General features: G+C 40.3%; 1 protein-coding gene across 2 annotated transcripts in view; it reads left to right on the top strand.

Moving 5' to 3' along the window:
- The first annotated feature begins 7,801 nt into the window (after positions 1 to 7,801).
- The window catches only part of ss18 (SS18 subunit of BAF chromatin remodeling complex), a 28,826-nt gene continuing 11,807 nt past the window's right edge, over positions 7,802 to 24,820 (top strand). For both annotated transcript variants that reach the window (XM_052127915.1, XM_052127913.1), the window contains exons 1-5: positions 7,802 to 7,950; positions 17,594 to 17,670; positions 18,814 to 18,898; positions 22,999 to 23,125; positions 23,246 to 23,470. In XM_052127915.1, coding sequence (XP_051983875.1) covers positions 7,882 to 7,950; positions 17,594 to 17,670; positions 18,814 to 18,898; positions 22,999 to 23,125; positions 23,246 to 23,470 — 583 coding nt within the window. In that variant the 5' untranslated portion in view covers positions 7,802 to 7,881. The remainder of the gene's footprint in view (positions 7,951 to 17,593; positions 17,671 to 18,813; positions 18,899 to 22,998; positions 23,126 to 23,245; positions 23,471 to 24,820) is intronic.

Below are 24,820 nucleotides of genomic sequence, written 5' to 3'. Positions count from 1 at the left end.
ATACACCGTCCTTCCGTTCGGCCTGTCTTTAGCACCCCGTACTTTCACGAAGTGCATGGATGCGGCGCTCGCACCCCTGCGGAGTCAGGGCTTGCGAATTCTGAACTATTTGGACGACTGGCTGATTATGGCACAGTCACATACGGAGCTTCTGTCTCACAGAACAGTTCTCCTCAGCCATCTGAACAGTTTGGGTCTTGCAGTCAATTGGACCAAGAGCTCACTACAGCCCAGTCAGGCAATTTCCTTCCTTGGAATAGAACTAGACTCCATGGCAATGACGGCTCGCTTATCTACACAGCACGCGCCGTGTTCAGCGACTAGCCGCGTCCTTTCAGATGAACAGCCTCACGCCTCTGAAAAAATTTCAGAGAGTGCTAGGTTACATGGCCTCAGCCGCAGCAGTACTTCAGCTGGGTTTACTGCGCATCGCCCGCTTCAGCATTGGCTAAACACCCGCGCGTCTCGCCGGGCTTGGGCCACAGGCCGCCAGCCGATCAAGGTGACTCAGACCTGTATTTCAGCTCTACAGCCCTGGACAGTGGCCGAATGGTATCAGCGGGGAGTGGCGATGGGAGCTGTATCTCGCCGAAAAGTCATCTCGACAGGCGGCGTCCAACACGGGTTGGAGCGCGGTCTCGCGAGGGCTCTCCGGTTTTTGGCCTATGGTCAGTTCAGGAAAAGCTCCTTCACATAAATTGTCTGGAAATGATAGCGGTCGAGTACGCGCTTGTGCGCTTTCTCCCGGTCATTCAGGGTCACCACGTCCTGGTCCGTTCGGACAACAGATCTGTGGTATCCTACCTAAACCGTCAGGGCGGTGTCAGATCCAGGAACCTCTTCCATCTGACGAAACGCATACTGAGTTGGTCCCAGTGCCACCTGCGCTCGCTGAGGGCGACGCACGTGCCAGGCCACCTGAGCGACGGCCCAGACAGACTGTCCAGAGACAATATTCCTCCAGGGGAATGGTCCTTGCACGCTCAAACAGTCCAGAAGTTATGGCGCATATTCGGCAGAGCAGAGATAGACCTCTTGCGTCAGAAGAGAACTCTCACTGCCCAATATTTTTCTCGAGCGAGGGCCAGCTGGCCCAGGACTGGCCCAACCGCCCGCTTTACGCCTTCCCTCCCGTCTCGCTATTGCCACAGGTAATGCAGAGGATCAGGGAAACGTGTCACACGGTGCTCCTCATAGCCCCGCATTGGGAGAATCAGACATGGTTCCCGGAGCTTACGCAGCTGTCACTGACAGCGCCGTGGCCCATCCCAGTGAGAGCAGATCTCCTCTCTCAAGCTCGCGGCACGATCTGGCATCCCCACCCAGAGCGCTGGGCACTGCACGCGTGGGTAATCAACGACTACCCGTCGCTCTGCCAGAAGGGGTAATAAACACCATCATACACGCTAGAGCCCCTTCCACGAGAAGACTCTATGCGTCAAAATGGTCTGTGTTTTCAAAATAGTGCACCGACAGAGACCTGGACCCACGGACATGTGGGGTGTCGTCGCTGCTCGTGTTTTTACAAGAGCTGCTGGATAAGGGCAGATCCCCATCCACGCTCAAAGTGTATGTGGCGGCCGTCGCAGCGTTCGCTGAACCCCTGCACGGCCAGTCACTGGGAAAAAACAAGCTGGTTATCCGCTTCCTCAAGGGAGCTAGAAGGATGAACCCCCCGCGCCCCCCATCGGTTCCTATCTGGGATCTTTCTATAGTTCTCGAAACTATGAAAGCCCCCCCTTTCGAACCGCTTCAATCCGTGGATTTGAAATACCTTTCACTCAAAACCGTTTTTCTGACTGCCCTGTCATCAGTCAAACCTGTGGGAGACCTTCACGCGCTGTCTGTCAGCGCTGCGTGCCTTGAGTTTGGACCAAGTGACTCCAAGGTCATTTTAAAGCCTAGACACGGCTATGTTCCCAAGGTGATCGGTACTCCTTTCAGAGCACAGGTCATTTCCCTATCGGCGCTGCCAGCATCCTGCGCGCTCCGCCTCTTTCAGACGCTCTGAGCAGCTTTTCGTTTCGTTCGGAGGGCGCACCAAAGGTCTCGCCACCTTGAAACAGACACTGTCTAGATGGATAGTGGACACTATTGCTGCCGCATACGCGTCAAAAGACCTGCCATGCCCGTTGGGCATTAGGGCTCACTCCACTAGAGGCATGGCCTCATCGTGGGCATGGTCCAGCGGGATTTCCATTCACGACATATGTGTGGCAGCAGGCTGGGCTTCCCCCTCCACCTTTGTCAGATTTTACAATCTGGAAGTGCCCGCCCTGCAGGCAAAACTACTAGCGGTTTAATACGCTACAGCTCCCCTGGTGACCTGCACTGATGGGACTCATTCCACACAGACCGGCACCGCCGCTCTGTCGTTCCCTTCCCAGTATGTGCTTATGTATTACACACACACTGGCCCGCACTCTTGCCGGCCAAATATTATTTCCCCACTCACAAGGGCTCCCCCGGGTCCCCCAACCCCCGGGGCTCATGCAGTGGATGCTTGGCGCGCACGGCATTGACAATGGGTTCCCGTAGCGTAAGCTAGCTTACGCAATATGAGAGAACCTCTCGTAAGAGAACGAATCGGTTACCTAACGTAACCTCGGTTCTCTCTAGATTAGGGAACGAGTATTGCATAGCCGGCCATGCTCGCGCCACGAGCGACTTTCGCTTCATTCAATGAAAACCAGAGTTCCAGCCTACGAACTACGCTTATATGCACTCTAGCCACGGCCATTTTGGCGGGCTTTGATGCAGTAAGCGCGCGGACGCCTCTCATTGGACGCGAGTTCGCCCAAGTTCGTCTATAGGCTGCAGCAGTTGCCGCAGAGCAACCAATGATCTCGCTAGCTAGCCCGCTCAAGGTCTGCAGTTGCTGCACTGCGTTGACAAATGATACAAAATTAAGGATCATTTTTTGGCTTCAATATCTCAGAAAAGATGAATCTTTCCCGTAGCGTAAGCTAGCTTACGCAATACTCGTTCCCTCATCTAGAGAGAACCGAGGTTACGTTAGGTAACCGATTCAATGTAGCTCCATTAGATAAACAACCCCCTGTATCAATCAGATGAATGCAAATAAAAGCCTAACGTGCTAAGTTATTGATTTTTACCCTCTGATGGAACCATTCAAACAGTGAATGGGACAATACTGATTACATTTTATATAGTAAAATAATGACCATAAATAAATAAATACCAATAAATAACAGTTGTATGTGGCAAGGGGCTATTTGGTGATGTAATTATTTAGTAATTATCTATACTACTTGTATGGCAAGATATATCACAATGTAATATGGAAGAACTTTGAAAATGGACAGAAACATCCATTAACCCGTAAAGTAATGCTGCATTCCAATTAAAGTGAGTATATAGTTCCCTATTTTTAATCAAGTGGGTGGCTCAAGATTTCTGTTGATGTGTGATCAGTGGCAGATCCTAGCATAGGCGATATAGGCAACAGACTAGGGCGACAATGCTCCCTAGGGCGGCACGACAGGTGGATGTTTCCCAGTCCCACAAAGAGCTCACATGCTGGGTGTCCACTGGCACATGGTGTGCGTAGGGAAGCAGGCATTTTCAATGCATTCCAGGTGCGAGGTGGATTTTCATTGGAATTAATTGAAAATGCCCACTTTGCTCACCATTGGACACGTACAGCAAGCTGCTATCGCTCCATACGCGGCATTTTCACAGTATTCCTCGCTCCCAGGATTCCACACACATTGTATATTGCCAGTGATTGGTTGAGTGTTGATCCTTGATAGACAGGGGGTGGGATGGGTGATTTTTAACAGCCTGTGTAATTGCATCTCGATGAAAAATCTCTGAAAATGAAAATATCAAAACAGATATTGAAATCTGAATTTCAATTTCAGAAAAAAAAAGCACGAAAGAAGGGAAACGGGCAAAAGATAAAGGCATTTTATCTCATCTTCAACAAAAAAATTCATTTTCCATAAATGTTAAATTGTGCTAAAATAATTGTGCCAGTGAGCAAATGGTCAGCTGAGATTTGGACAAGGCCTTGTTGTTCCTTACATTAAAGTTTGGATTCTACATTGACAAAATGTAAGCTACCTTAAAGGAATAGTTCACCCAAAAATGTGCATTCTCTGATCATTTACTCACCCTCGTGCCATCCCAGATCAGTCTAGGGTGTAATGTGTTACTAAGTAATTCAATTACTTTTTCATTGAAAAAAGTAAAGGGATTACTTTAAATTTTTCAGTAATTGAATTGCAGTTACTTCTGATGTAATTGTGTTAAATACTGTATAGACAATAGAACAATTCTATATAGAACAACAGTGAATTTAAAATCGGAAGCGAAAGCGCAGCAAGAGGGCGGGGGTCCATGCTAGGCTAAAAACAAACCCTAGCCGGCCAGCTCTCTGCTCTCAAATGTTTGCTCCCTGGACAATAAACTGGACTAAATCCGACTCCAGCAGACTACGCAGCATGAGCTTAGAGACTGCTGCATCTTTGTTTTCACGGCGTGGCTCAGCTACAGAGTTCCAGACACCGCCATTCAGCTAGACAGGCTCGCCTCGTTTCATGCTGACAGAAATGCAGCTCTGTGCTGTAAGACTCACGGTTGTGGCTTGTGTGTTTACATCAACACGGAATGGTGCAATAACTCTATGCTAGTCTCTAGTTACTGCTCATCGCTGGTGGAGCTTGTAATTGTTAGATGCAGACCTTTTTATTTACCACGGGAATTCACCACTGTTATTAGAGTTTACATTCCCCCCAGCGCTAACGCTAAGAAAACACTCTGTGAACTGTATTGGGCTATGAGCGAACTGCAGAACGCTCACCCTGACGGACTGTTTATTGTAGCCGGAGATTTCAACCATGCGACTCTCAAGACAGTGCTCCCTAAATTCCATCAGTATTTGGACTTAGCAACGAGAGGGGCGAACATGCTTGATCTTGTTTACACATACATCCCAGGCACGTACCGGGTGGAGCCCGGCTACTCAGACCACATCTCTGTTATGCTAATTCCAGCACACAGACCGCTCGTCAGACGCACAAAACCGCTCCAGAAGCAGGTGAAAACCTGGCCAGCAGGAGCCATCTCTGATCTTCAGGACTTTTTTGAGTGTACTGACTGGCACATGTTCAGGGAGGCTGCAACATATGGCGACTCTACCAACTTGGAGGAATACACAGCATCAGTGACCAGCTACATCAGCAAGTGCATTGATGATGTCACCTTCTCCAAGACCATCACCACACGCTCCAACCAGAAGCTGTGGATGACTGCAGAGGTGCGTGTGCTGCTGAGTACCCGATTTGGGACTTGCACCGTTTTGGACCACAAAGCCCTGCAGAGGATAGTGAGGACAGCTGAGAAGATCATCGGGGTCTCTCTTCCATCCATCAAAGACATTTACAAAAAACACTGCACCCGCAAAGCAACCAGCATTGTGGATGACCCCACACACCCCTCACACAAACTCCTCACCCTCCTGCCATCTGGCAAGAGGTACCAAAGCATTCGGGCCCTCACGGCCAGACTGTGAAACAGCTTCTTCCCCCAAACCATCAGACTCCTCAATACTCAGAGACTGGACTGACACACACACACGTGTCCTGAGTTGCACTTTAATTATTGTCACTTTATACCTGGCTGCTACCTCAATACCTGCTATGTGTATAGAACACTCATCTCATAGTATGTTATGTTTAGATTTGGCATTTTTAGAAACTGTCATCTTTTTGCACTACTGTGTAGGTCGGAGCTGCACTGTCTCTCACTGTGCCTATTGTCCTGTTAATTTTTTGTAATTTATTGTACTGTCCTGTACTTTTTGCACACGTTTGCACGTGCACTTTATATAGGTATGTTATTTAGTCTGTGTAGTCTCATGTGGTTCTGTGTTTGTCCTATGTTGTTTTATGTAGCACATAAAACAACATTGTCCTGGAGGAACGTTGTCTCGTTTCACTGTGTACTGTACTAACTGTATATGGTTGAACAACAATAAATACCACTTGACTTGACATGTATTGTCTAATGTTAAAATGTATGTTTTCAAATTTAATGAAAATTCTTTGGCCAGTTCATGAATAATTTATATTATTTTATATAATTTATTTGAAAGAATTCAAAGGGCACCTAAGAACAGGGCTAGGGTACCAAGTGAGCCAGAACCGCCATTGTGTGTGACTATTGTGTCACAAAATTACCACTTAAATTGTCTAAATTTCACCAACAAGCACTCCTTGCTTGGAAGATTTGTCACATTCGTATTTTTTCTCCTCATATCTCTTTTCTTTGGAACAATCGTAATATAACTGTTGCAAATAAATATTTTATTTTTACTTAACTGGTTTAATAGAGACTATTCATCTATTGGATAAGTTTAATAAAAATGGCAAATACTAACATATTAACTATTTATTATCACATACAACTTTTATCCTCTTCAACATGTGAAAAGTCATTTATGTTATAATCCCTCACTACTTATTACTCCCAAATTGATGTTAGGTGGTGTTGAATTCATTGGGAAATTTTTTAATAATAAACAAGTTTGGATGATTTTTCAAAAACAAAAAAGAATCTCACCAAGATGATTTATTTATTTTAATGTTATTATGTTGGTCTTACCATTGAAGAATTAGTTTGCTGTGTAAGACAGAACACAAAGCGCATTGCAATGCGGTCATTTATATCAGACAATCGGACAGCGAGCAGGCATCTCTGCAACGGCAAAATCACCTAACTGTACCTATTTAATACGGGTTTTGTCACCACCATATATAATAATTATGGCAGATAATGTAATACAAAAATAATAAATAAATAAATACAGTAGGCTATACTTCTTTCTCGAAAATGTAAAGTGTGCAAATAAAAATTAAATAAAAAAAAAGTGCTTTTGTTTTAAATTAAAGAAAAACACACAACTTCCTTTTACTGTTTCTAAAAATGAAGATGCTGTGTGAGTGGCCACGAGTTCTGGTAGGGGGGGTGCCTCCAAGATTTTGTGCCCAGGGGCCTCTGCTTTCTAAATCCGTACCTGCATCTACCCTGTCAAATCCTTTATTGCTAGATACACTATCATTGAGTCATTTGTACTTTTTGTAATGAGGAAAACACTGACACGTTATTTATTTTTTACTGTAATTTTGTTATTGTGTTTTGGACTGAACTGGCAAATGATATATGTAGTACAGTGAATGTTAATTAATATTTTAAAATGAAATGTATTTCATTTTATGAAAATAAGGATCTTGAATTTATTGTTAACCTTTTTTATTTCGTTAGCTAAACTATATATTCACATAACATAATATAAGCAGACATTTGCACGTTGAAAACTTTTTGCAATAATAAACAACAAAAAGTCCAAAGGTTTTCCAAGGTGGGTAGTCCTACTATAATACTATTTTCACAAATCACTTTGGAGTGATATCACTTTTATTCGTAGGATTTTACAACACTATGCTTTTGTAATTATGTACATGTTTGTGTAAATTAAATTCAAGGTCAGTAAGTCACCGTCAGTCCTTCACGAGTCGCTCTCATCTTCTGACAGAGATTCATTCGCTCTATGATTCGTCTCGTAGGGAGAAACCATTACTAACAATGAAAGCTGTTGTTCCACTGCTCTAGCACGTATTGTTATATTAATTAAAATAAATCGAACTTTACTTACTAATTATAACTGTAAAATGGTATACACTGTCAAGCGTCTCGTTATGAAACGGTCTTGTCAGTTCATTGTTTAGAGAGAGAGTCAGGACTCCCCCCACCCCCTCTCCAGACAGCAGTGGTTCAGTCTGATGTTTGTTCGCGGTCACTATCGCTTCACTCGGTCAACATTGAATCAACATTAAACTCAACTAACAGAGAAACATCATGTCTGTGGCGTTTGCATCGCACCGGCAGCGCGCTAAAAGCGATATAACTCCCGCGGGAATTCAGAAGGTGAGTTCATTCTGTAATTTATGGTCGTGATGTGCGTTAGCTGTAGCATATCTCCCGCCAACACGCTCGTAACACCAGAAATAAACATCACATACGTTTATATCATAATATTCATAAACTGCTAGATAATAAACGCGCAATCATGCGGCATATATGATTTACATACAGTATTCAGCGTTCCACAACGGCTCAGATTTCACCTGCACTGCGGGCTCTTTGTTAACCGCGATATGTCCAGCACTCTCATTTCGACGGCTCATTTCTCTCTCAAACGCATTAAACAACATTCAGAAGCATCGCAATGCATGTGCGCTAACATGGAACAATTTGCTTGCCATTTAGCATAACTTTAGTGTTACTAATCGCATGTATATAGTTGTATATGCTTATCTTTACAAGCACGTAAGCTAACGTCACTGCTATAGATTAACTGGGTCTGATCAGAGCAGTCAAGCTCCATTTTCGATTACTCAGTTCTGATTTGATCAGCCGAAGCAGATACTACTTTATAATCAACCACCTATTGTTCTGTACAAACTATACAATTCATTTACAGGTTTTAAATTAAAATGCCAACCTCATCAGCTCTAAAAGCGTAAGGGTTAACTAAGTTTGTCATCAAATCAACATTTGCGAAAACCATACAAGTTAATGGAATAGCCGTAAATTGAATCGTACCTGTCTCAAAATTGTTTGACATATTTTATAAACCAGCACTTTTCGTACTGAGCTTCACACGTAGTTCAGTCAAAATATTGTTTTTTGTGTTAAAAATTAGTAGACAGGCGGTCAATTCATTGAGCTTTCCCTTCACAAATGCAATTTTTCAACATAATCCTAGTTTCCGTCCACTGTTCGCGCCATTTTGTTATCGACAACGTATAAATGCGTAAAATGTTTGCGACATTTGCCGTCTTCTGCCTGTTTCCATTCAAATTACCTTTTAATCGATACAAATGGTATGATGACATCATGCCTAAGTCACGTTGTCGTGTAAGTTTTGATTTATCGCATAAGAAATGTGCCCTTTAAACCGTTTCCATACAAAAATGTGTGTTTATTGCTAATTGTTTACCTTCCGCCTCACAGAAATCCCCCCCCAAAAAAATCCTCCGAGGTTTTGGTAAAATGGGGAGAGTATTGAGACAGTTCATTGAAATTATTCTGTTTACTGACATTTTAATTTCACAAATAAATGCAATCAGAAGACGGAACTGCAATCACAAGGGAGCAGTTGTCTATCTGATATGACCGTTATATTGATCCTGATGTTGTGCTTATATTATCGGATCCGACCCGAAAGTGAATCATCATGGCCCTGTTCAAGCTGGCAACCTGCACCAAGTAGTGGGGGAAACTTTTGGTCTTCGTGTAGGGACAATCCATTGATGTTTAGGCTATATGCTGTGTTCACAGCTATTAAATAAATGTATGCAGTGTAATATCAGGGTTTACGTATGATAAATTCCTGATATTCAATAGGCTATTTTGAACAATCATCTAATCTAAAGCATTGCCATTACCACTTCATTATGTCCCACATATTTGTCCAGCAACTTTTATCAGTGGAAAATTATGGAATTAATGGCCCTGGATGACCAGCTGTTCTCCATAGTTGAGGACAGAGGGATCAGAAATATGATAAATTTCCTCGATACAGAGTAGAGGAGGTACTTTCCGACGTCGTGTTGCCCGAGTTGTTTAATCTCGTGTCATGTCACACACGCAGCCTGTTATCGGTCAACATTTGGGTACACAAATCCGGGAGAGGGGAAGTGGATGGCAGAGGCAGGCTAAATACTATAGAAATTGTGCCATTGTGATTTAACGTAATTTTTCCCACCGTGTCCGATATTAAAATCAGTGCGACACACATTGTAAAAGGCGTGGGCATTGTCGATATGAAATTTAATTCTTCCATCCAGCTGTTGTTAAATGTACATGTATATTTAGTCTTTTTCACCAGAACACCAGCTGATTCTTCTCCTCCCCTCTACCAGTGATGCTTGATTTAACATCCTGTGTCTACTGCCTGCGCAGATATCAACAGAGCAAATGGGATGTAGGTTGCCAGATTGTGGCCATAAATGATTTGTAATTTGTATGATGTGTCGATTGTGCGAGTAGGATGCGTTTCATTCAAGATCTGGCAACTGGACCACCTTGGAATAATATATTGATGTGATTGATTATTCATATAACGTGGTTTGGGCCATACAAATTACGAGAGTTTTTTTGGGAGAAATAACAAAATGGGAGACTCCCGGGAAAAATGGGAGTGTTGACAGTTATGCAAGCCGTTCCCGAAGCAGTGCTCAGTTTTACAACTGATATTTGGACATCTAACGTAAGTTGAGCGTATTGGACACTTTACTTTTTCAGATCTTTGGAATTGTTTTGTTAGACGAGTAATAAAGAGAAAAAGGCCCATTTATAAAAATAGTGGAAAATAGGGCTGGGACGATGACGTCGACGCAAAAAATACGTCGACGCAAAATATGCACTTCGATTCGTCGGATCCAAAACAAAGATGGCGGCGCCGGCGAGTAGTAGTAACACGAGTGGCTCCTCAGACTATCAGAAGTGCAAGGCGGCATGCACTCGTTCCTCTAAAGTATGGGAATTCTTTAATTTAAAAGGAAACAATTCCGTGATATGTCGTCTTTGCAAAATGGAGATGGCCTTCCATTCTAGCACCATGGCAATGCACCAGCATCTGAAGAGGCGCCACCCGGTTGCAGCTAAATGACAGAGCACCGTACGTTTTTTTTCAACTCCCCACTTTGCACTCGATGTTGGAGTAGGCTATAATACATTGTCGACACCTAAAGTTTTCGCTTATAGCTATTAATAATGCGCTTATAGCTATGAATGAATGTCGTGAAAAATACATAGAGGACACTGACAACGCGCTGACAGACAGGACCAAGCAGGTAAAATTTAATAAAGTCTCAACTTTCAAATTTGGTCATTCAAAGAAAATTAAACCATAAATAGGCCTACTATTTTGTGGCTCTTTAATGTGTCGTGACAGATTGCCTCAGTTAAAGCTGCTCGTGAACCGATCATCTTTTCCTTGGTTAATTTATAGCATCAAATAGGCTAAACATGAATATAGCCTACATCAGAAAGACTGTCGTTTTATCCGCGGAAAGATGTCAGTACAGTAGCCTACAGTCCATTATTCAAATTCAAATCCACCGACGTTAATCTTCTCTCTCCTGACTACTTTGTCGGACAAAAATGGCGTATTATGATTGATTGATCAGATCGCCAGTCAATCAAACTCCCGGCAAATGTTTTTTTTTTTTACATTTTATACACCCCCACCCCCGATGAAACCGGTATTACCGGTGTTGTCACAAGTCGATTAATCGAATCGAAAAAAATTAATCATTAGATTAATCGATGCATCGAAAAAATAAATTGCTAAAATAATCGTTTATCCCAGCCCTAGTGGAAAATGACATCTGTTATTTAAAGCAACTCATTTGCAGTTAATTGTTACTTCTACCTCTTTCTAGTCACAGAGCACTCTATTTTGAGAGTTGTTTAAGTGAGAGAAGATCCTGTAACTTAGTGCAGTTTGGGGGAAATTGTAATGTTTAATAATTTATTTTATTATGAAAATAAAATTTAGCATTGAAGAAAGGTAGATTTTGTTTGTATATGTGGTCAATAATAGTTCTTAGAAAATCGGAAAAATCGGTATCGGCAGGTCACACTTGCAAAAAATCGGTGCATCTCTAATAAAAAGGCAAATATCAATAAAACTAATATCATACCGTCTGCATATCTCATTTAAATACATGTAATAAAACAACCTCACACAACTTCAGCAGATCCAGCATCCTGGGGAGCACTCATTTATATACCGTTTGCAAATGTGCAGATATCTCATTTAAACGGATGTAATTCACGAACCTCTTTCTTCCTGTCAAGCGCTCATCTAATATCTTCCGCTGAAACGCATATTCTATCAGCCAGAATCAAAAACTTCAGGATCAAAAGTTCCTCTGATTCAGAAATCATGACAGTCACTCCGTGTTACTCCAAGCAGGCGCACCAGGCTGTTTAAACTGACTGCTGCTCATGCTGGATCCGCATGAGGACTTGAGTGCAACTTCAAGGTTGCGTCCGAAACCAGGAATGCTGCCTCCGGAGGCTGTATTTGGAGATACAATGAAAATAAAGTGCTTTTCAAACTGTTTGGAGACCAGTTTCCTTAAGAGATCCATTAATTCAAAACAGATGTCAGTTAGCGAGATGCATTGAGTATGGTGTCGAGGTCAGCGATGAGGCACACATGCTCCGAAAGGGAATCTTTTTCTGATAGATTTGGTGACCTCCGCGATGTACTGTTTGCGCAAAACTGAAGAGTTCTGCGCATCTGCCTGCATGAGCGTTATGCCACAGTCCTTGCCATCTTGTTAAGCCTCATTGAATTTAGTCTCCACCTCACCTGGCCCTTTCATCAAGTCCTAGGCTAGCAAGGGTCATGTTCAAGGTTAGGTTGGACGGAGATCTTAACATCTTTTTGGAACATGAGATTCATGTGGTTCACCATGGACAAGACGTCAGTCAGCAGGTGAGTTAAGGCAGGGAATGTGTATTTTTGGAGGTGCTTTCTAATACCCTTAGCTACCGGACAGTCTCTCACAGCTTCTTCCAACTCCAACACCAGAGAAACCCAGTTGGCATGAATGCCCTTAACCGCCCTCTCCAATGACAGCCTACGCGTAGCCAATGGTTGTTTTAGGCTCAACATGTAGTTTTCCTCCATTTCGTTTTGGAGTTCATTTAATCTGTGTGTTCGAATGGGGGAATTCTTGTAGTAGGTGTATGTTATTAATAATGGTGACTTTTTGAAGGCATTATGGGCAGCTAGTGCCGTTCTATGCGCACCACAGTGAATGTTTATGAGGTAGGGACAATCATTCTGACGCAGCTGTTGTGCAACTCCGTCACTTCCCAGTCCAACTACATGAGTCACATCTTTTATTTTTGCTGTGATGCATTCTGCAGTGCCAGAGGGTATTACATGATTTCCAATGAACACAGTTGCAGGCTCCCCTATCTGCTGAACTGTCAGGTATGTGATCATCATGTGATTTTCTCAACCGTTATATTAGTAGTTTCATCTACTATTCCGACGTATCTGCTGTTGGCGAGGCGGTCCTCCACTGCGCTGGTTATGGTTATTGCTTTAGCCTCCTCCATCTGACTGACAGTGTTATGGTGGTCTGGACACCCAGCAGACTCTAAGAGGTGTACCGTAATTTCCGGACTATTGAGCGCACCTGAATATAAGCCGCACCCACTGATTTTTAAATAAAATATTATTTTAAACATAAATAAGCCGCACCTGTCTATAAGCCGCAGGTGCCTACCGGTACTTTGAAACAAATTAACTTTACTCAGGCTTTAACGAAACACGGCTTGTAACAAAAATAAATAGGCTTTAACGAAACACGGTGTGGCAGCGGGGCGTGGTCAAGCGCCGTCCGGGAGAGAAAAGCGGTAAGGCGCTTACACCTGAGCTAAATTATGTCTAACACCGGTGTCTAATTTCAGTAAGCATGGGGAGAGCGGCATAAAAGGCAGCAGCCACAGAGCTGAGAGAGTGACACATGTCAGTCTAGTGTTGGCGCATAGAAGAATTGAGAAACTTTATAAAATTGATTGTAAACATTGCTGTGGCCATTAAAAGCCTTACCTGGAACGTCAAGTGCCCTGCTGAAAACTGTCACACTGGTGCCCGTGTGACAGTTTTCCCAAGAAGGACACGTGAAGCAGGGCACTTGAAATTAGACACCGGTGTTAGACGTAATTTAGCGCAGGTGTAAGCGCCCTTACAGCTTTTCTCTCCCGGACGGGCGCTTGACCACGCCCCCGCTGCCACACACGGCTTGTAATAAAACATTTGCAGTAAACAGTAGCCTACCAAGAAAGTCATTGGTCACTATCTTCCTCGTCCTGTGCACTGAAACCACTGAAGTCATCTCCTTCGGTGTTGGAGTTGAATAGCCTCAGATTTAGTTGTCTTTTTGCACTGAGTCAATTCCTCACGCTGCTGTTTCCAACGTCTTATCATCGACTCATTAAGACCAAGCTCCCGTGCAGCAGCTCTATTTCCTTTTCCAACAGCCAGATCAATCGCCTTCAACTTGAAAGCAGCATCGTATGCGTTTCTCCATGTCTTTGCCATGGTGAGGGTGACAAAATTACTACCGTAATCAGAATGATGGGAAGTTTGAGCGCGCTCGATTTAATCTAAACAGTAAACAAAAAAAGTTGTTTTGACCTTAACCCATTCGGCAATTTCATTGGTCTAATGAAAGCTTCACGCTGCCAAAAAACTGAGCACGTCACAGAATGTTTTTTTTTTTTTTTATAAAATTTGAAAGCGGGAAAAATCCATATATTAGCCTCGTCATTGTATAAGCCGCGAGGTTCAAAGCGTGGGAAAAAAGTTGCGGCTTATAGTCCGGAAATTACGGTATTAGGTTAAGATATAGGTGGGCTCGGGGTGTTTGTAGGTGCCATATGCAACACAACCTTAAGCTGTGTTTTTAATAACTTGTTACAGGCAGCCTGTGATTTCTCTACATGCTTGACCATTGCCACGCTCTGGTTGACCACCTGTGAAGCTTCGATTTGGCTTTGACTACTTTTGTGATCATTCAAAGCTGATTTCTGCATCGTCATGCACCCTCTGACAAATCCGTTACTCATTTTAGCGTTTATGCAGTTGTCGCAGAACATTTTGCCACCTTCCCTCCTCAACCTCGTGAACTCCTGCTCCCACTGAACCCGGTACTCCCTCCTGACCTCCTTGTTGCCACTTGCTTGCCCCATAACATTAACTGCCGGTGATTGATAAATGTTGTTTGGCTGTTTGAAAAAACTTTTCACACTCAGCTGCCGTTACATTTTTACAATTGTATGTAGCAGTGACTAAAGCTATACGGGAAAAAGAATTAATTAAATTTAATATGTGCACTCGCACCAACTGGACAGGGGCCGGAATTACAGTTTCAAGTTACAATAGATCACCCTCCGTTTAATCCGTCAAAATGGTGGATGGCCTTCAGATTTTTCCATCACTGCTAAATATAATCTGCAAATGACAGAAAATATTCGGTTACCCTGACCTCTGGTGCTAAATATGAGTTTATATATTTATATTATAATTTTTTATTTTATATTTGTATTTACTATATTAAATTGTGATTATATCAGCATTGTATCGGCCTATTGGCCACCCTGCTCTCTGGATATCGGCATCGGCGATTAAAAAAACATATCAGTCAACCACTAATAATTACTCTTTATTAATTTGATAGCGTGTCTTTTATTATAATAATATAAAAAAGTTATATTATTGTAATGTCTGATGTTAAAACCTGAAGAGGAACATTTTCAATTCAAATTTGTTTGTATAGAAGGAATGCGAAATGTCAGAATAATACTAGAGAGAATTATTTTATTTCAGCTTTTATTTCTTTCCCAATATGTCCCAATCCTGAGCATTATGATGGCTGTGTGGTCCCATGATGTTTATACTTGCATACTATTGCTTTAATAATAATTATATATAATTATTATTATTAAACCCTTTATTACATAAATTGTCTATCTTAACTTAATATTTAAACCAATAACTAGTGAGTTTGCTAGTCATTTATAGAAATGCATTGAAAGAACTAGCTCATAAGATTGTCGGGGCTTGAAACGCATGCCGAGGCACAGTTACAGCGAACAGGAAGGGATCTGCTGATTCTGCTCCGATCTTCATTGACCAATCAGGTTGTTCACAAAATAGCTTTACAGGGGGTCTCTGGTTCTTTCCGAGAATACTGTACTGTTCAGACAGACGTGCTGAAAACAGTTGTGTGCACTTAAGATATTTATGGTAATCTAAAGGTAGTGAAGACTCAATTTGTTAGCATTCTTTTATTGAGTCGGCCAGCGAGGCAGTGAACGGGACTACATTATAACAGGCTGTAATAATGAATATGCAAGATGCTGTAAGAACAACAAGATGCAATGCAATTTTGTCTGACTTGACAAGTACTAGAGTAATTATTACTTTGCTTACATGAGTAGACAAAATGCAGAATTCCTACTGAAAAATCTTCCACTGTAACTCTAAATTTATTTTACCTTGTGTTTAATTTCAAACATAAAAATGCAATGCGAACAGCCACAAAATATACAGGAACCAGTGACGTTTGTTGTCATTGACCTGGCACATGTCTTGAGATTTCATATTTGTACACTGGCTGTCAAAAGTTTGGAATAATGTACAGATTTTGATGCTATGGAAAGAAATTGGTACTTTTATTCACCAAAGTGGCGTTCTACTAATCACAATGTATTGTCGGAACATTAATAACGTGAAAAACTACTATTACAAGTTGACTTTGTTTTTCCCTCAAAACTTCTTAAACTACTTCAGCGTTCTCATCAAAAAATCCTCCACTTGCATTAATGACAGCTTTGCAGATCCTTGGCATTCTAGCTGTCAGTTTGTCCAGATACTCCTTTCACCCTACGCTTCCTGTAGCACTTGCCATAGATGTAGTAGTCTTGTCAGGCACCTTACAGTATAGCGGATCCCACAAAAGCTCAATGGGGTTAGGATCCATAACACTCTTCCAGTTATCTGTTGTCCAATGTCGGTTTCTTTGCCCATTTTAACATTTTTCTGTTTCAAAAGTGTCTTTTTCTTGTACCACTGAGTCTTCTCTTTACTGTTGTACATGAAACTGGTGTTGAGTGGGTAGAATTCAATGAAGCGGTCAGCTGAGGACATGTGAGGTGTTTGTTTCACTAACTAGAGACTCTCATGTACTTGGCTGTATCTGGGCCTTCCACATCTCTTTCTGTCCTTGTCAGAGCCAGTTGTCCTTTGTCAGGACAAAGACTGTAGTGTACACCTTTTGTATGAAATATTCAGTTTTTTGGCAGTTTCAATCGTTGTATAGCCTTCATTCCTCAAAGTTATTGACTGATGAGACTAGAGAAAGCCATTTCTTTTTTTGCCATTTTTGACCTTAAGACATGCCAGTCTATTGCATATATTGACTACTCAAAACACAATGTTAAGCTTCATTTAACGAACCAAATAGCTTTCAACTGTATTTGATATAATGGCAAGTGATTTTTTTTTTTTTGTATCAAATTAGCAATTTAGCATGATTACTCAAGGATAAGGTGTTGGAGTGATGGCTGCTGGAAATGGGGACTGTCAAGGTTTGATCAAATATGACTATTTGCAAATAGCGGTGGTGCTGTTTTTTACATCAGGAATGTCCTGACTATACTTTGTGATCAGTTAATTGCCACTTTGGTGAATTAAAGTACCGTTTTCCTTCCGAAACAGCAAAATCTGTACATTATTCCAAACTTTTGGCCACCAGTGTATGTGCAGAAGGATTTTGTCCTTTTTGGAGCTTGCTGTCCCTGTTTACGGTCATTGTATGGGAAAGGGTAGCTTTCTTTTTTTAAACTATTCTTTTCTGTGTTTTCTGCATAATTATTACAATTAATGTTACTCCGTTTCTATTTGTATTTCTTCAAATCTTTGCTCACTATCTTTCTTTTAATAATGTTTAATGTTGCTAAATTTTACCTGCAGTTACTGGATGAAAACAATCAGTTGATTCAGTGCATCATGGACTTTCAGAGTAAAGGAAAAACAGCTGAATGCTCACAGTAAGTTCATCCTCCGTATCTGACATGAATACACATCTTTGCTTTAATGAAAGTTTCTCAAGCGAGTATTCTGTAAGACATGCCGCAGTGTTTCTCACAGGATTTTGTGAGACTGTGGTGGGTGTGCCTTGGACCTTCTAGGTGGGTTCGGTTAAGTTAAATCCATCAATCTGGTGCACTTTGAGAGCAAAATTAAGAGTCTAGATCTATGAAGAACTTTGTGCAAACAATTTTGTGCTCTAGTAGTAATTTAATCATATACACTTTGGTTGTATAGATATGAATGGGAAAAAAAGTCACTCCCACAAAACATGGTAAACGAGACAGAGTTTAACGCAGTTCGCAAATGGTCAAAACACAAAATCGACTAGAGCATACATTTGAGCCAGGGCTCGACATTAAGCATTGCTTAAGTAAATTGGTCATTCACTTGGGGATTCAAAGTATTATTTTACATGCTTAAGTAACATGTCAAAATTTAAGTTGTACATTTTTCTAAAATTATGACGATGCCCAACCTAATAGGGTACCTATGCAATCAACTCAATTCTCTGCGACAGAATTGTAAACTGCACCTGGTAGGAGGCTATTGCCTTATGATTATTTTATGTTATGTATGGTAGTCAAATAAAGAAAATCCTATGAAAGAAATGGATTAAAAATGACTGGGAGTGAGAGATGCTTTGCCGACGCAAAACACAACGTTAGAGATCTTTTATGTTATTATGAGAAGTGTAAAAATATTTTCGGTTCATTATGAAACTGTGTGGGACAGATTAGACTGGTGGGCCGCCACAGTCTAGGTAATTAATGGGAAACACTGTGCCGCATTGTTTGCGCAAACTTGCACATATTACATAAATATTATTCTTTTGCCCCTTGCAATGTTTGCATTATGTGAATATAGTTGTTAATTTAATAATCTGGGATGCAAACGGTTCACCTCTGTGAAATTCACCCTTTTGAATCCAAAATTTTTCACTTTTGTGATTTTGTGTCAGTGGGGGAAGGGTCCTTTTTAGCTATATGTAGTGTATCGTCTGACTAAAAAACAGTCAAACGAACAATAAACAATTCTTCAAAGTTGCTTTTAATATTCAGTCACGTACTCATGATCAAGCTGTTGTCATTGCCCTTTGACAGCTACCAGCAAATGCTGCACAGAAATCTGGTGTATCTGGCCACAATAGCAGACTCGAATCAGAACATGCAGTCCCTGCTGCCTGCGGTGAGTGTTTATCCTCATTACATACAGCAATGGATTTAGCTTAGGTTTTCTACAGTGAGCAATATAAAGCAAAATGTTTATTTACTAATATTAAAAATGATTTTTAATAATATAAGAGAGTTATTGTTGAGCATTAAACATGTCCAAAACAATGCAAGGAATGCAACAACAAAAAAAAAAAACTGTCACTTGGCACAATAGAGGCGGTAGAGCAGTTGTTTGGTAGTCGGGCCACATCGTGCTTTAAAGGGATAGTTCACACAAAAATTGTAATTACCTAATTATTTAGTCACCCTTATGCCATCCTGGATGTGTATGACTTTCTTTCATCAGCAGAACACAAATTAAGATTTTTAGAAGAACATCTCAGCTCTTTTGGTTCATACAAAGCAAGTGAATGGGTGCCAAAATGTTCACGCTCAAAAAAAGCATATAAAGGCAGCATAAAAGTAGCCTAATCCATGTGACTCCAGTGGTTAAATCCATGACTTCAGAAGTGATATGATAGGTTGGGTGAGAAATAGATAACTTTTTTTAGTACGTTCATTTTTGCTAGAAATTCTCCTCCCTGCTCAGTTAATCCCCACTTTAACTGTCACTTTCTTTTGTTTTTGGTGATTCACATTCTTCATGCATTTCACCATCTACTGGGCAGGGAGAAAAATTTCTAGCAAAAATGAACATACTAAAAAAATGTATCTATTTCTCACCCACTCCAGTGGTTAAATCCATGACTTCTGAAGTGATATGATAGGTGTTATCATATCACTTCAGAAGTCATGGATTTAACCACTGGAGTCATTTTATGGACCAGAGCTGAAATATTCTTCTGAAAATCTTCATTTGTGTTCTGAAGAAAGTCATACACATCTGGGATGGCATGAGGGTGATGAGAGAATTTAAATTTTTGTGCGAATTATTTAAGTAGCACGTGAGGGGTCACATTGTCCTCTTTTATGAGATACATGTTCCTCATTGCTTTAGTTGTTGTATCTTTTAAGCCAAGAAATATTTGTGTTCTCATTCTAATGCATGCACAATTTTCTAGTTTGTGACTGGTGGAATATTCTGCCTGAACTATTGCTCTACAAAGATTGACAATTTTCATTCAGGCATTAAATAAACATGATAAATGCTAAGCATAATTATAAATTATTTTATCATCTTTACATTCCTGGTAATTTATTATACAAATTATTTTTCTTATCATTATAAAATGGTTATGCTACCATGTGGTTTAGAATCGCAATACAGTGGGTTTTTTCCCCACTTTAAAAAAAAAAAAAAAAGGCAAAAAGAAACCCATATCTCCTGATATTCTGTTTTCTCTTAGTCTATTTATTTAGAGAGATGAAGACTTTTCCATGCATTACTGTTTTGAAAAAATAATCTCTAACCAGGATAGAGAGGGAAGTGGCCTAGATGCACAACAAAATTACAAGTAAATAACATTCGGTGTCATGCACAGCGAGCCACGTGATAAAATGCCCGGATTAACAGTCTCAGAAGAGGAGGCAACTGAGACTTGTCCTCTGCCGCCCAGATTGAAGTGAATAATTGCACCACCACGAGGACGTACTAAGTTGTGGGAATTGGGTATTCCAAATTGGGAGAAAGGGGGATCAAAAAAGAAAAAAAGAATACATTTATTTAAATAGAAATAGCCATTTGTAACATTCTAAATGTCTCTAAACTACATAATGAGCATTATGACTGAAACACATTCCTATTTCAGGTTTATTTTCATTCACGTATGTCCAAGTATTTTGACTTAAGTTAACATACTGTACAAAACTAATATAATGCAATATCATAAAGGAGGAAATGTATCCTCTATGATATTGCAGCAATTGTCCAGATATGGAATGAGATTAACAAGTAAACTGTTATCAGCTCCATGCAAACAGAATAAAATAAGGCAAGAATAAACATTTCACACAGTGTTTAGTGAGAGATGTAATTGATTCAAACATTAAATGTGGTTGTTCTATATATGTATTGTTGTATTACAGTTGAAATAATAAAGTCTTGATTAACATAATAATTATTTAACATATTGAGAGATTATTAAGTAAATTGTTGCATTTGATCACATTGTTTTGTGGTTTCTTATACGTTCATTATATAATATCTATCCCATGGCTTCAGACAGATAAAAAGCAGCACATGGCAGGGAAGTACAGTACAACACTGTGAGTGTGAGTATTACCCACTAGGACAGTTTATTTTGAACAAGGGGGGGTGAGCGGTTACTGAATTTAACATGGGAGTACAATACCGAACCGATGCGGATTGATAAACATAGAGAGCACGGAACTGGGTGGTGGGAAATAAATTAATGTTCAGTGAAAAGTCAAAAGATCGCAATATATGTAATTGTAACTTTATATAAAACACGGAAACTCGTTGCGTGGGCATTTTTTTGCCCCCATACTTTTAATTTCTGGGATATTTTTGTCAATTTCTTTGCCCTGAGTCCCTGTTAATTTATGACTATTGGTATTGTATCTTTCTAAGGTATTTAAAAAGTTTGTTTTAGACATATTGTAGAAAGATAACAAGGTATCCCCACATATGTCAAACTACATTTTGTTAATGTTGCTCAGACGGTTTCCTCATACCTGAATGAACAGCTCCGGTGAAGCTAGAGAAGAGAGGACACCGGCGGCAGTTTATGCAAGCTGCTTTGCTTTGCTCATGATGCTGTGCCCTGTGGGCTTCCGTCGTGCTACATACAGCACATTTTATTTTATAAACCGGTTTAGCGCTTATAACTTGCTGATTCTTCTTCCCTAAAAACTTCCCAAAAATTCAGAAATATTATATCTTTTTTTTGTACTTAATTGTAATTTTGTTGATAAATAACTGTAGCAATGTTAAATACTTCATTTTTAATCAAGTCATGTAAAAAGGTACTATTATTTAGTCATACTTAAAAGAAACAAATTTACTCAAGTACTCTAACAAGAGAAGTTATAATTAATTACGTTCCACCTCTGATGCCAAGGTGCGCTTAACTACACCGCACATCTGTACGTCTCCATCATTTGATAATTTTTTTGCTGATGTGATAAAAAGGAAAGTTACGAAAATAAAGGGGAGCCTGTTATTAAAACCGGTGCGACATCTTGTTCACAAAAACTGACACAGATTAGAAAAATGTAATCTGCAAACTGTTCATGAGGTGATAATCACTTGTGGTAATACAAAGAATCTGTTTTAAAACCTTTCAAAGTAAGCAGTCTAAATAATATTATGAAAGACAAAAGATGAATTAAAAAAAAAAGTATTTTTTTTTTTTTTGTTTATAAATATTTGTTACATTTATTTTCTGCAAGACGTGTTATTTTGGTTGCATATTTTTTACTAAAATTATGTAATATTTTCTTTTGTTGCTTTTGAAAAGATCTTGAGTTTCTTGAGGAACGTTTATAATAAAACTGGTCAATAACATAGACTGAAATGTGGCATAATGTGAAATTGAGTATTATGGTAAGGTTAATTTAAAGTGTTTATTTTATTTTTAACTTTGTCATTTCCTAAATAAAGAGAAAAGTATATGAGGAAATGTTTTCACTTAAAGTATTTATTTCACTGACTAGGTTTTCTAAAAATGGGCCTTACAATATGGTTATTTATAATGTTAACTGATTTGTATTTGTTTTCCAGAAAATAATACTCATATATATATATATATATAGTAATCGTGATGTAAAATTACTCGTATCGTGATAAGATTTTGGTCATATCACCCACCCCTACGATAATATAATATTCAACTATTACTAGTTTACTTTAATAGTGGGCTGAGACCCTATCACAAAGTGGACTAAAACAGGTTTATTATTCTCCTGAGCGTATATCAGTGTCGTAGCTTGCTCACTGGGGTTATTAATACAATTATCATTTAATTATTTTTAAACACTATTAAAGATCGTATTTTATCGAAATTACACAATGATGATTAATCGACTTTATAGACATTACAGTTTTATCGTCTGTTAATGCTGATATTCTGTAAAGCTGCTTTGAAACGATGTGTGTTGTGAAAGGCGCTATACAAATAAAATTGACTTGACTTGACTCTTGTCTCTCTCTAGCCACCTACTCAGAACATACCCATGAATCAAAGCGGGGCCCCTTCACAGCCCCCTCACGGTCACAGTTTGCCCCCAGAGGGTCCACCGGCCCCACACATGCAGAACCAGATGAATGGGCAGATGCCTGGTAAAGACAGATCAAACCTCTCCTGTCCACTCACTCTCAAAATTCTCCATTTGACTGAGATATACTTGACATGTGAAGTTGTGTGTCACTGCAGCACTAATGACTGTGTGCTTTCTGTAGGTCCTAACCATATGTCCATACAGGGCCCTGGCCCCAATCAGACGCCGAGCATTCCCAGTGGCTCCATGAACATGCAGCCCAGCAGCCATGGCTCCATTGGGGTGTATAACCACACTGCACCCTCCTCACAGAGCTTGCCATCACAGGGACAGATGAACATGAGTCAGGGGCAACCCATGGGCAGTTACGGCCCTCGACCCAACATGAACATGCAGCCTAATCAGGGTACTTTTCCTCTACTGTCACTAGCTATGTTAACATGCACTGTTTTTTCGTCATTCCGAATAAATTCAATCCGATTGTAGATTCCGAATGTACAGTACTGTTTAAATGTCCCCTAAACTTTGCAATGCGATTACAAATATTTGTTTATATGTTTGAGCTGCACGATTCTGGATAAATTGAGAATCACAATTTTTTTGCTTAGAATACATTTTATGATTCTCTCATGATTCCTAAGGGAAAATGCTTATTTCAGTGATTTACAAAACCTGAACATAAGGGTACTAAACAAAGTAACGTGTAATTTAGTGGAGGTTCTGAAAAAAATGTCTTTGCTTCAACCGATGCAAAAATGCAATAAAGTTGTAAATGAAATATATACATTTAAAATGTCCACAAGAGGGCACAAAGAATACATTACAAACCAAACAGCACCTTATTTAAAAAAAAAAAAAAAGAAATTACGTGAAATTATTCTGTTGAAAAATTGCATAAATATATGGAACTATTTTGCCTGTTTCTCACATGCTAAGTAAAAAGCAAAATGGAAGCGGAAAACAGCTTCATTAACAGTTCTGTGTTAACTTAGTTTTGTACTGGCAGGCAAAAATGCAACAAAACGAATAAAATATTGAGGCCTTCAGTGTCTCTTGTAAAAATTGCTTCAAGCTTTTAAAGGAATTATTCATGAGCCAGAAATTAAATGGAGAACAGCGTAAACGGTGCTTTAAGTTTTTCAACAACTGTAGCAATTAAACATTAAAAAAGTTATTTAATAAGAGAGTCGTGTGGCGCCACACGAGATTCAGAGCTCTGCACACATTACTAGTTTTAATACTTTTTGTGTCATAAACCGGTGGAATTCGATACACCCTGATTCCTTACTGTTCTAGGAAGACAGTATTTGAAAGAATTCAAAATCCTCAGGCTCTGGAGACATTAAAAGACACTTACGTGCTCAAGCTGAAGCCTCGCAAGCCCGGAAGTCGATTTGGCCAGTGAGGTGAAGGAAATTCGGCGACAATTGATGGACATGTCGGTAATGCTGACGAAGGTTGTTGCTGACTTCGAGGATCTTGCTGCAATAAGAGTGACGGATGTTGAGAAACGGATCGGTTATCTGGAGTCATCAGAGGGAATTAACTAATCGTCCAAGGCAGACTTTGAGCGCATCTGGAAAAAGTTGGAAGATATGGAGACTTGTAGCCAGTGGAATAATGTCCGAATTGTTGGAATTCCTGAGGGAGCAGAGGGTCAGAATGTGGTGGAATTCCTAGAAGGGCTCTTTCTGAATCGTATCATAACAGGCCATAAGCTGGAAATCGAGCGAGCTCACAGAGTTCTGGCTCCGCG

Source organism: Xyrauchen texanus, chromosome 6, assembly GCF_025860055.1.
Source record: "Xyrauchen texanus isolate HMW12.3.18 chromosome 6, RBS_HiC_50CHRs, whole genome shotgun sequence".
NCBI lineage: Eukaryota > Metazoa > Chordata > Actinopteri > Cypriniformes > Catostomidae > Xyrauchen > Xyrauchen texanus.
Note: the sequence above shows the minus strand (reverse complement) of the source record. Positions and strands in the feature narration are given on the sequence as shown.